The sequence below is a fragment of the Xenopus laevis genome, chromosome 8S (assembly GCF_017654675.1).
Source record: "Xenopus laevis strain J_2021 chromosome 8S, Xenopus_laevis_v10.1, whole genome shotgun sequence".
In the NCBI taxonomy this organism is placed as follows: Eukaryota; Metazoa; Chordata; class Amphibia; order Anura; family Pipidae; genus Xenopus; species Xenopus laevis.
In genome coordinates, this window is record NC_054386.1 from 46674649 (window position 1) to 46688171 (window position 13523).

Below are 13523 nucleotides of genomic sequence, written 5' to 3' on the forward strand. Positions count from 1 at the left end.
TCTTTGCAGATCGAAGACGAGGGGAGGATCCGGAATTCAAGGTGGGTGATAAAGTTTGGCTGTCTACATTGAATCTACGCCTTTCTAACCCCTCCAAGAAGCTGGCTCCGAAGTTTCTGGGACCCTTTTCTGTTAAAAGAGTTGTTAACCCTGTCTCTTTTGAACTTGATTTACCAAAGTCCTTGAAAGCTTATCCTGTTTTCCACTCTGCTCTGCTCAAGAGGGTTGTTCCAAATACTTTTCATGGTCGTATCCTTCCTCCTCCTCCTGTGGATTCTTGTCAAGGCGACGCGGAATTTGAGGTGGAGAAGATTCTAGCTTCAAGGCTTCGAGGCAGGAGATTACAGTATCTTGTCAAGTGGAAAGGATTTCCTAACGAAGAGAATTCCTGGGAACCAGTGGAAAACGTTCATGCTCCGAGGTTGGTTTCAGCTTTCCATAGGAGTCACCCTGAGAAGCCTGCTGAAGACGTCCTGAGGCCGCCCCTCAGGGGGGGGCAATGTAAGGTACCTGTAACCGCAGCCGAGGCGCAGACACGGGGGTGCTTAGGTTCCTGAGGATTCCCGGCGTCTGTCGCGCGTGCACGCGCGTCTTTGCGCGGGCGCGCGTCCGTTCATTCGGACGCGCGCGCGTCGACGCTGCGTCATTACGTTTTTGGCGCCAAACTTGTCCCTATAAAAAGACGTCAGCAAGAGCAAACAGTGCTTGGTGATTTCCTTGCTAGTGCTTGTTACTGTGTTCTCTGATTATTCTTTGGATTTGTCTTTCTTGTTACCGACCTCGGCCTGACCTGGACTTCGATTACCTTCTGCCTGCCTTCGACCTCGGCCTGTTCCTGACTACGAGTATTTCTGCCTGCCTACTGACCTATTGCCTGATTCCCGTCTACGAATATCTTCTGCCTGCCTCCGACCTCTGCCTGTCCCTGGCTACGTTTACCTCTGCCCGCCTACCGACTCTCTGCCTATTCTCCGACCATGCTTTTGACTTGCATCTATTCCTTCGGGTCAAGTTCAGCAAGCTGTACACTAACAGCAGTTCTAACTGCTCTTCCTATTGAATCTCCAAAAGAGCCTGACAGATACTGACACAAAAGGGTTTACTGGGGGGGGGGGGGGTAAAGCCCGCAAAAGATATCCAATTTGCAGAAGCTGGGCTCTCACCTGATGATTAAAGGATGTGAATAAACGCAGGGACCATTAACCCGCTTAGTGAGTGGTATTTTTAAAAACTGATAAAACAATTAGTATAAACAGTGACAAATCTCCGTGCAGGCCTGATAGTCTAAAGCTCCCCATAGACGCGACGATTCTTCTTGCCGAACGACTGATTTTAGGGTAGTCCGACCAATCCTTCGAAATTATCGTGTGGTTAGTGGGATTCGAACGATCGTACATCTTCAATTTTTTGGCCGACATCTGTCAGGAAATTGATCGGCCAGGTCAAAAAATCTTTGTCGGTCCCAGTGCAATCTATCTATGTTTGCAGGGCCAAACAGGCAGCTCCCCTTTGTTTTCCTGGCAAATTGGTCTTTTTAGTTGATGGTCAATTCGTATGATCGTACAATCGTTGCGAGAAAATCGTGGTCTCACGATGAGGATCGGATCTTTTAAAAATCTCAACATCTATGGCCAGCTTTACTCAATTTTAGGATGTTTTTTGTAACAGTGTTCAATGATATGCTGAATAATCATGTAGATCAGTGCTGTCCAATTTATATGGTACAGAGGGCTGGAATTTTTCTAATCTGCATGGTGGAGGGCCGATAATGGAAGTCCGTGTTAGCCACTCCCTGTTTTAGACCACATCCACTTTAAACCACACCCATGTTACCGCAAGACCATGCCCACATTAATAGCACACCAAAAAAACAGATGTTTGGTGCTCACTGCAGGGATTAGGGCCGGAACTAGGGCTAGGCAGAGTAGACGGCTGTCTAGGACGCCATCATTGAGGGGCGCACTTTTAATGAGGGGTTTTTTTTTCATTTTTTCTAGCTTTTATTTAAGAATTTGTTTCAGTAATCATGGTCACTCAGTCGGTGGAATCTCCCATCTTCACCTTCTTCCTCTTGCCAGCAATTGATAGTAATAATGGGTGGCAGAGAGACGCAGAGAGCTGGCGGCCTGCTCGGTGGGGCTCACGCTTGCTGCTCTCAGCCTTATACAGTTGCACTGAACAGAAGACATTCTTTCTATTACTGTGAAAGTGTGAAGCTTCCTGCTGGCACGGCCAGGTACAGATTTGGGCCGGGGGCCATATGTTTGCTGTTGCTGCTGGGCTGGGCACTGGCACAGGTACATAAATACTTGGGGGCAATATGATGTGATCAGATTTATTTTTGGCTCAAAAAAGTTGTCATATCAAGACATATCCTATCCATATGCCTCCTCTTCCCCTGTGTATAATATAATACCCCAGCATATGATTAAACACCTTAGGGGCCCCTAACAATAATTTTCAAATGCTAACAAGCCCCAGAACCGATACCAGGCTTATGTTCCGTAGAGATCATAGGTCAGGCAGAGTATGCCAACACAGGGTCATCAGGAAGGCAGAACAGAGCAGGAGACAGGAAAATCAGGACCACTCTAATATGTACTACATACAGTGACACAGTGCTGGTGCCCCATTAGCATTTTGAACAGATGAACAATGTGGGCAGTTTCAGTCTGGGTCTCAGGTGTGAACAGTACAGGGCTGTAGGGGTGTGAACGATAGAGGTGTCACAAGTGTGAACAATGCAGGGGGGGTCGCATGTGTGAAAAATACAGGGGATTAGTTTGAATTTGATGTTTAAACAATGCAGGGGCCAGTTAATCTCTGTAGTGATACCTTTTAAATTTTACATAATATGGTAAACAGACAATGCAGGCAGACTTTGATGTGGAGGGCCATATAAAGGGGACAGTTGGACAGCCCTGATGTAGATACAATATTACTAATAAATTGCAACATAGTTATACAATTTTGTGTTTTTATCTGGAGAAGGGATATATTGTTTTAAATGTGATGATTTATAACTGCTATTTATATACGTGCTCTGCAGTTTTTAGATCTGTCTGTATGTAATGAGCAATATTTAAATTATGTTAAATTTGTCTAGTTTCCCGCAAATGCTTATATTTATGTGCAATTTTAATGACTATTAGACACTTTGAGAAAGGCCTCGGAGGACGCTGAAACGCCGAAACCAAATTTTTTAATATAGGAAATTCAGCTTGTAAAGTTATCAGAAGAGGTATTTTGCTACACCTTGTAGCTGGCTACTTACTGCCACCTGAAGTAATTTCATAAATTCATCATGGCAGGAATGGCACTGGTTGTAGGAATGCAACTTCAAAGACTTATTTTGGATGAAGAGAGAATACATTTTGGACGAAGCAATCCAGAGTTTCACATTTATCATAACAAAATTGTGGCAGACTTTCAATATTTGCACTCTCTAAAAATCACATTGGTTACACTACATACATAAGTATCACAATATAAATAAAAATATACACAAGAACATAAATCAGTTTGAATAATACAGCCTTGCATTTTGAGTTTATATCAATAGGGACCCCACCTGTAGATTTTATATCTGGTAGAGTAGCCCTGCCGATGCCTCTCCACAAAGGACAGGTAGCTGCGTGAGTGATGGAATGGACCTCGGTCTGAGATGAGCCAATCAAACTCTTTGGGGACATGTTGTTGAGATTGTACTGATTCCTGCACAGTGATCTGCTCCCAAATAAACAGGAAGGAGATCAACTTGACCAGACGCCAGCTCATGCTTCTCCCTCAGCCACTTCCCTCTCATTCTTGCTCCATTCTATGGAGTCCTGTTGAAGAAAAAAAACATTTTTTATTCTAAGCTATTGCATACATCAATAATATGAGTTCAATTAAAATACTAAACAACGTATAAATGTATGGATATCATTTCTGATCAACACATTACTTTTCTATGGTAAAATATCCACAGTAAAGTTTCAGATCCTTAATAAGTGCCACACAAGATAACAGATTTTATATTTTTAAAACAATTTGTCTATAATGAGGTCTAATGTACTTGTTAAGTGTAAATCATGTCCCCTCGCATCTTTTTTTTCCATAGAAAACAACCCCAAACTTGACAGTCGACGCTCATAATTGCAGTCTTCCATCCCTCTAACTAGTTTGGTTGCACGCCTCTGCACTCTCTCCAGCTCATTTAAATCCCTCTTAAGGACTGGAGCCCAAAACTGCACTGCATACTTCAGACGAGGCCTTACCAGGGACCTATAAAGAGGCATAATTATGTTTTCATCCCTTGAGTTAATGCCCTTTTTTATGCAAGACAGAACTTTATTTGCTTTAGTAGCCACAGAATGACACTGCCCAGAATTAGACAACTTGTTATCTACAAAAACCCCTAGATCCTTCTCATTTAAGGAAACTCCCAACACACTGCTATTTAGTGTATAACTTGCATTTATATTATTTTTGCCAAAGTGTATAACCTTGCATTTATCAACATTGAACCTCAGTTTCCAGTTTGCTGCCAAGTTTTCCAGTTTAGACAAATCACTCTGCAAAGTGGCAGCATCCTGCATGGAACCTATAGTTCTGCACAATTTAGTATCATCTGCAAAAATAGAAACAGTTCTTACAATGCCCACCTCCAGGTCATTAATAAACAAGTTGAAAAGCAAGGGACCTAGTACAGAGCCCTGCGGTACTCCACTAACAACACTGGTCCAATTAGAAAATGTTCCATTTACCACCACTCTTTGTAGTCTATCTTTAGCCAGTTCTCTATCCAGGTACAAATACTATGTTCCAGGCCAACATTCCTTAATTTAACCAGTAACCTTTTGTGTGGCACTGTATCAAATGCTTTAGCAAAGTCTAAGTAAATCACATCTACTGCCATCCCAGAATCGAGGTCTCTACTTACATTCTCATAAAAAGAAATTAAGTTAGTCTGGCAAGATCTATTACGCATAAAACCATGCTGGCACAAACTCATAGTATTATGATTTGCTATGAAGTCCAGTATCTTATCCTTTATTAACCCTTCGAAAAGCTTTCCTACCACTGACGTCAGACTAATTGGTCTATAGTTTTGAGGCTGAGAACGGGATCCTTTTTTGAATAGAGGCACCACATTAACAATTCGCCAGTCTCTCAGCACTATGCCAGATCTCAATGAATCCTGAAAAATTAAGTAAAGAGGTTTGGCAATCACAGAGCTAAGCTCGCTAATTACCCTGGGATGAATACCATCTGGCCCTGGACCTTTGTTAATCTTAACATGTTCCAGTCCTTTTGAATTTCTTCATGTGTGAACCATTCATCATTAGTTGTATTACTAGAATTGGGACTGTTAAGAAGGAAACCTTCACTTACCGGTTCCTCATTTGTGTAGACAGATGAAAAATATGAGTTCAGAATCTGTGCTTTTATTTTGTTTTCATCAACCAGCTGACCCCCCTCTGATAGTAAGGGTCCCACCCCTTCCTGCTTAATTTTTTTACTATTAACATATTTAAAAAATAATTTTGGATTTTTTTTACTGCTTGCTGCAATTTCCTTTTCTATATCAATTTTAGCTTGCCTAATAGCTTCTTTGCTGTCAGGGAGCCGGGAGGTCCCTCCAGGGAGGTAGTCAGGATCGAGGAGGAAGCCCTCTTGAGGGAGCAAGGTCGCGGTGTCCAAAGGGTTAATCAAAAGAGTAGTCGAGATCCAGGCAAGAGTTCACAGGTAGGCAGAAATCAGCAAAGTCCAAAGTCCAGGCAAAGGGTCAGGAAAAGAATCAGGAACAAGATTTAGCAATTAAGCTCGCAGGAAACCCAGGATATACTTAGGGAAAGTATTCCTATACTTGGGCGCCATTCAGGCGTCTAGATGGCGTTTTTATTTTGAATTTGGCGCCATTGTCATTGACGTCCTTGCGCCAACGTCAGCGCACTGACGTCATCGCGCCGGCGCCGCTACCCACGTGGCGGCCATGGGCGCCGCCATTTTGGGAGCGACGCCGGCAGGAGAGGACGCGCCGCTCGGAGCTCCAGGACCTGCTCCGGGCGGCGATCGTGACAGTACCCCCCCCCCTCACGGGGGGCCTCTGGACCACCAGGACTTGGCTTCTGGGGAAATTTAGAGTGGAAATCCCTCACAAGACGAGGAGCATGCACATCAGAGTGTCCTTCCCAGGAGCATTCTTCAGGGCCAAAGCCCTTCCACTTGATGAGGTACTGAAGAGAGCCCCTGGAGATTCTGGAGTCAAGGATCTTCTCCACCTCATATTCTTGTTGACCATCTACAGAAATAGTAGGAGGGGGAGACTGGTTCACAGAAAAGCGGTTGGAGGTAGCGGGTTTCAGCAAAGAGACATGAAACACGTTGGGAATTCGCATCTCAGGGGGATGCTGAAGTCTGAAAGCCACAGGATTGATCACCTCCGAGATGGAGAATGGACCCACAAACTTCGGACCCAACTTAGGAGATGGCACCTTCAACCGAATGTTCCTGGAAGACAACCAGACTTTATCACCAACCTTGTAGGGAGGAGAGGGTCTATGTCTACAGTCTGCAAACGTCTTGTGAACCAGAGCGCTCTTCTCTAAGTTCGACTTGGTTGCAGCCCAAATAGCAGACATGTGGGCTGCATGGTCATCAGCAGCCGGGACGTCAGACAACACAAAGTCTTGAGGAAAGGCTTGAGGATGCTGACCATACACCGACATGAACGGAGACCTTCCAGTGGAAGTGTGGCATGCATTATTATGAGCAAATTCTGCCCATGGGAGGAGATCAGACCAGTCTGAATCTTGACAAAGGGAGACGTGATTCCTCAAGAACTGTTCCAAAGCTTGGTTTACTCGTTCAGCTGCTCCATTAGTCTGGGGATGATAAGCAGAGGAGAACTGGAGAGTAATACCCAGATCTTTGCACAGGGAACGCCAAAACTTAGCAGTAAACTGAGAACCTCTGTCAGAGACCACTTCCGCAGGAAAACCATGCAGACGGAAAATATACTGGATGAAGAGCTAAGACAACTCCACAGCAGAGGGAAGCTTCCGCAGGGGAATGAAATGGGACATCTTACTGAAGCGGTCAATCACCACCCAAATAACAGTGTTACCACTAGAGGGGGGAAGTTCAACAATAAAGTCCATTGCTAAATGAGTCCATGGACGATATGGGATAGGCAATGGTTGTAATAACCCACTGGGGCGAGAATGGCTAGGTTTGGATGTAGCACAAACGGTACAAGCAGCAACAAAGTCTTTGAAATCTTTTCGGATAGTCGGCCATCAGACTAAACGTCGAAGGAGTTCAAGAGTCTTTTCGGGACCAGGATGTCCTGCTTGCTTGGAACAGTGGGTCTGTTAAAGAATGGGCAGACGTAACTCAGAGGGAACAAACGCCATCCCAATGGGGATATCAGGAGGAGCAGAAGATTGACCAGCCAGAATTTGATCAGTGAATTGAGGGTACAAGGAAGCGATGATCTTGACAGGAGGAATAATAGGCTCTAGTCTTTCAGGAGTACGATCCACCGGAGTGAAACTTCGAGACAGAGCATCGGCTTTCCGATTCTTGGAGCCAGGGCGAAAAGTCAAGACAAAGTTGAAGCGGGAGAAGAACAGGGCCCACCTGGCCTGACGAGGATTCAGTCTCTTGAGAGAATGTATGAACTCCAAGTTCTTATGATCAGTGTAAATCGTGACCGGGATTGAAGAACCCTCTAGGAGGTGACGCCACTCTTCGAGAGCAAGTTTGACTGCCAGAAGTTCTCGATTCCCTACATCGTAATTCTGTTCTGCAGGGGAAAACTTTCTGGAGAAAAAGGCACAGGGGTGCAATTTTCCATCGGCAGAATGTCTCTGGGATAGAATAGCCCCAGCACCTACTTCAGATGCATCCACCTCAATGCAAAAGGGTAACTTAGGATCCGGATGACGGAGGACTGGGGCAGAAGAAAATGCGTCTTTTAGGGACTGAAAAGCTTCTATAGCAGCTGGAGGCCAGGACCTGGGATTACCCCCTTTTCGGATGAGAGTAAGGATAGGTGCAATACGGGAAGAAAACCCCCTGATGAATTGCTGGTAGTAGTTGGCAAATCTGATGAACCTTTGAATAGCCTTGGTGCTCAAGGGAAGGGGCCACTCTTGGATTGCTGACACCTTAACGGGATCCATCTCGAAACCTTCTGGGGAGATGATATAACCCAAGAAAGGAATCTTAGACACCTCAAAGACACATTTCTCCAACTTGGCGAAGAGAGAGTTCTTCCTCAAACGAGAGAGCACTTCTTTCACCTGGGAGCGATGAGATTCAAGGTCTTTCGAGAAGATTAGGATGTCATCCAGGTACACGACCACAGAGTTTCCCAAGAGATCCCGGAAAATGTCATTCACGAGCTCCTGAAAGACAGCGGGGGCATTACAGAGGCCAAAGGGCATCACGAGATATTCATAGTGCCCATCCCGAGTGTTGAATGCCGTCTTCCATTCGTCCCCTTCACGGATGCGGATGAGTTTGTACACCCCACGGAGATCTAAATGTGTGAAAATCTTAGCCCCTTTCAATTGGTCAAAGAGTTCAGCAATCAAAGGCAAGGGGTACCGGTTTTTAACAGTGATCTTATTAAGGCCCTGGTAATCAATGCAAGGACGTAGGCCTCCATCCTTCTTTTCCACGAAGAAGAAACCTGCCCCGGCAGGAGAAGTAGAGGGGCGGATAAACCCCCGCTGGAGATTTTCCTGAATATAGTCTTTCATAGCGGAAGTCTCAGCCGGAGAAAGAGGATAGGTGCGACCCCTAGGGGGCATGGTTCCTGGCAGGAGATCGACAGGACAATCGTATGGTCGATGTGGAGGAAGGAATTCTGCGGATTTCTTACAGAATACATCAGAGAATTCCCTGTAGAAGGAGGGTAGAGTCTTCAGATCAGACATAGAGATAGTCACCCTCTGGAGGGGTTCAGCAGGAAGACAATGCTGCTGGCAAAATGGGCTCCAACGGGAAATCTGTCCTGCGGACCAATCAATGGTGGGATTATGCAGGCGCAGCCAAGGGAGACCCAAAACAACAGGAACGGATGGGCAGGAAATAATTAGGAACGATAGTCTTTCTTTATGCAGCGTCCCAACCTGCACAGGCAATTCCCCAGTCGTCTTAAAGATAAAATCAGCCTTCAGGGTTCTGTCGTCAATGGCAGTGACACGAAGCGGAGTGGACAATGGGAATAAGGGAACTTCCATGTGTTTGGCGAAAAGAGCGTCCATGAAGTTCCCAGCAGCTCCAGAGTCAATGAAAGCTGAGCCGACAATGGTCTTAGTGGCTAGGCGAATCTGTAAAGGAAGGAGAAACCTGTGAGTGTTCTCTTGAGACTTCGGAGTAGTGCCCCCTACATGAGTTACCCTAGATATACCTCGGGGAACAGAACTCGTGGGCCGGACAAGAGTTCGCAAAATGAGACTGTCCGCCACAATACAGACATAAGCCAGCCATTCGTCTACGGAGTCTTTCTTGTTCGGAGAGACGAGTCCTTCCAACTTGCATCGGTTCCTCCGGAGGAGAAGGAGAAGCTTGAGCAGCTGGAGTTTGCAAGAGAGGTCTCTGGAAGCGAGGTGCCAACAAGGGTTGAAATCGTTTACAACGCTCCCTCTCTACTTGATGCTCTTTGAGACGAGTGTCCACCTTAATGGATAGTGCAATCAGATCTTCCAGCAGATCAGGGAACTCCCTGGAGACAAGATCATCTTTAATGCGAATAGACAGACCTTGATAGAATACGGCCTTATAGGCATCGTCATTCCAGGAAGTCTCAGCCATCAAAGTTCTAAAGTCAATAGCATAGTCACTGACACTGCGGTTTCCCTGTCGGAGTTGCAGAAGACGAGAAGGGGCATTTGTGACCCGACCCGGGGCATCAAACACAGTACGAAATGCTTGAAGAAAAGCCTTGGCATCAAAAGTCAGTGGAGAATTCTTCTCCCAAAGGGATGTTGCCCACTCAAGCGGTTTGCCCACCAAACGAGACATCACATACCCCACCTTGGAACGTTCATTGGGGAAGTACGAGGGTTGAAACTCGAACTGGATCTGGCACTGTGTAGCGAAACCTCTGCAGGCCTGTGGGTCCCCACTGAAGCGAGGAGGAGGCGGAATACGAGGCTCACCAGACGAGAAACCTGTGCTAGACGAGACGTCCGCCATGGGAGGATTTACAGCCGCTTGGGAAGCAGGAGGCGCTGGAGGCACTCGGGAGAGAAGGGTATCGAGTGCCTGTCCTATGCGGTACTGCTGGGCTTCATATTCCTCCATGCGGGATGCCAGACCGCGGAGTGCTCGTCCGACATCAGGCGTAGCTTCCTCAGTAGGATCCATGGCCCAAGTATAATGTCAGGGAGCCGGGAGGTCCCTCCAGGGAGGTAGTCAGGATCGAGGAGGAAGCCCTCTTGAGGGAGCAAGGTCGCGGTGTCCAAAGGGTTAATCAAAAGAGTAGTCGAGATCCAGGCAAGAGTGCACAGGTAGGCAGAAATCAGCAAAGTCCAAAGTCCAGGCAAAGGGTCAGGAAAAGAATCAGAATCAAGATTTAGCAATTAAGCTCGCAGGAAACCCAGGATATACTTAGGGAAAGTATTCCTATACTTGGGCGCCATTCTGGCGTCTAGATGGCGTTTTTATTTTGAATTTGGCGTCATTGTGACGTCATCGCGCCGGCGCCGCTACCCACGTGGCGGCCATGGGCGCCGCCATTTTGGGAGCGACGCCGGCAGGAGAGGACGCGCCGCCCGGAACTCCAGGACCTGCTCCGGGCGGCAATCGTGACATTTGCATGATTTATTGGCCTCCTTGTACCTTATAAATGTTTTGGCCGTCCCAGCTAACTTGAGAGCCTTAAAAGCACGTCTTTTCTTACCCACCTAAACACCAATGCTTCTATTGAACCAAAAAGGTTTTGCTTTGCAACGACGTTCCTTGCTTACAAGTGGAATATACTGACAAGTATATTTATTAAGCAATATTTTAAAGACTTCTCATTTTTGTTCTGTGTTTAACCCTGTGAAAAGCATTTCCCACTTAATATGTTGCAGAGATGCCCTTATACTGTCAAAGTTTGCACGTCTGAAATTTAGTGTTTTAGTTACTCCCTTATAGAATTGCTTCTGCAACAGAATCTCAAAGGAGACCATGTTATAATCACTATTCCCTAAATGCTCACTCACACAAATGTTAGAGATGAGTTCAGTATTGTTAGTTATTACAAGGTCCAAAAGAGAGTTATTACTAGTAGGTTCTTGAACGAGCTGGAATAAAAAGTTGTCATTCAGCATATTTACAAACCTACTAGCTTTTTCTGTCTTAGCAACCCCATTACCCCAGTCAATGTCTGGATAATTGAAGTCACCCATAGCAACAACTTGACCCAGCTGTGAAGCCGCTTGTATCTGCAAGAGTAGCTGGGCTTCATACTCAACACTTATATGAGGTGGTTTATAGCATACACCAATGATAATTCTTTTTGTTACCTTTTGCCCAGTCAAAATCTCTACCCAGAGTGATTCTATACCCTCACCAGTGCCAGCTATTGTCATTTCTTTAGTGCATGGCTTTAATTCAGGCTTTACATACAAACACACTCCTCCACCCTTTTTAATCCCTCTGTCCCTCCTAAAAAGGGTGTAACCATTTAAATTTACAATCCAGTCACATGTTTCATCCCACCAGGTCTCAGTGATACCAATTATATCATAATTTTTAGAGCATGCAATTAATTCTAGGTCTCCCATTTTACCTGACAAACTCCGTGCATTTGCCAGCATACAGCGGAGGTTACTACTTTCACTTTTGAAATTTGCATTACTTAGTGGAGAATTATACGTTAAATTAGTATTATTCTGTTTTCCTTGTAACAGAGGGACCTCCTTAGCTGGTAAACTGTATGCCCCCCTCACTCCTCCCCCATGACGCCTTACTAACCCCACTGCCCGTCTACCCTAGCTACCCCATAATTCTTTATCTCACCCACCCCCCCTTGCCTAGTTTAAACACTCCTCCAACCTCTTAGCCATTCTTTCCCCTAGCACCGTGGACCCCCTTCCATTGAGGTGCAAACCGTCATGACTGTATAGGTTGTACCCCAACGAAAAATCAGCCCAGTGCTCTAGGAACCCAACCCCTTCCTTCCTGCACCAAGACTTGAGCCACGCATTTAGCTCCCTAAACTCCCACTGTTTTCCTAAAGTTGCATGTGGCACAAGCAAAATTTCAGAAAAGATGACATTGGAAGACCTTTCCTTGATCTTAGAGCCTAGATCCCTGAAATCATTCTTTAAGGTCTTCCATTTATTTTGTCATTAGTACCGATATGCACTAAGACAGCTGGGTCATGCCCAGCCCCACCCAATAATTTGTCTATCCGATCAACCACATGCCGAACCCTAGCACCAGGTAGACAGCAAACTGTTCGGTTGTAGCGATCCGGACGACAAATTACCCTATCCACTTTCCTAATAATTGAGTCTCCTACAACCACAATCTGCTTAGGCCTGACTCTACTTACCTCGACACCACTACTAGAGAAACTGGTCTCCTGGCTGGATATTTAGGATAGAGTTTCAGGATGTTGGGGCCAAGGATTTGCTAGGAAAAGAACATCAGCAACAAAACAAACAGATTTCTGTGAATGGTGCTTTATTTCTGTTAGCAGTATCAGAGGGTCGGCCTCACAAATGTTTGCGGGGCTGGGGGGGGCTTTTAGAGTAAAATATTCAGTGTGCAGCACCTTTTTGATACAGACACGTTCTGCTGATTTTTATTGGAATGTGTCAGTATTGCTTTAACACTCACTTATGATTGCTCAAGCTTTTCAGGGTCAAGTAATCTTAAAGGAAACCTGTGTGTTTCCATACTCACACTCGGTTTCAGGTTGAAAATAACTTAAGAATTTTTGTAATTTCCCTGGAATTCTATTAGCAGTATAGGAGAAAAAAATGCTAACACCGGAGCTCCCATCCTCTCTTCTAAACTTTGCAGCAGGCTGACAGCAGGAAGGCCCGGCTAATCAAGTAAGTGAAGTCTGGCCCTCCTAAGACACAAAAACCTGTGGGCCTGGGACAACTGGCCCCCCTGAGCCCCCCTAGTGGCGGTCCTTCCTTGGACTGAAAAGTTTGAGCAATCATAAATAGGCCACTATGTTTTCTTGTTCATCCTTTTGCTGTCATTGTAACAATACATAAATATGATGACTATTTCCCAGAGACAAGATTGAGGAAAATCTTATCATACTTACCGTGATTTTCTTTTCCTGGACTGGAACATGGCAGTGGGCACTAATGGGTTAACCCCCCTTGTCATGTGAAGGACAGGAAATTACCTCAAAATAAAAGACCTCCCTTGCCCCTGACTTGTCCTCCTATTTTTGACTGTACACATAAACTCCCCTCAAGGGCTGGGAAGTCTTGCCCACTGCCATGTTCCAGTTCAGGAAAAGAAAATCACGGTAAGTGTGATAAGATTTTCCTCATTCCTGGTCCTTCACA

General features: G+C 45.6%; 1 protein-coding gene across 1 annotated transcript in view; it reads right to left on the reverse strand.

Moving 5' to 3' along the window:
• The window catches only part of brinp1.S (bone morphogenetic protein/retinoic acid inducible neural-specific 1 S homeolog), a 172063-nt gene that overhangs the window by 44366 nt on the left and 114174 nt on the right, over nt 1–13523 (reverse strand). Inside the window, exon 2 of the mRNA XM_018232907.2 lies at nt 3572–3827. Coding sequence (XP_018088396.1) covers nt 3572–3777 — 206 coding nt within the window. The 5' untranslated portion in view covers nt 3778–3827. The remainder of the gene's footprint in view (nt 1–3571; nt 3828–13523) is intronic.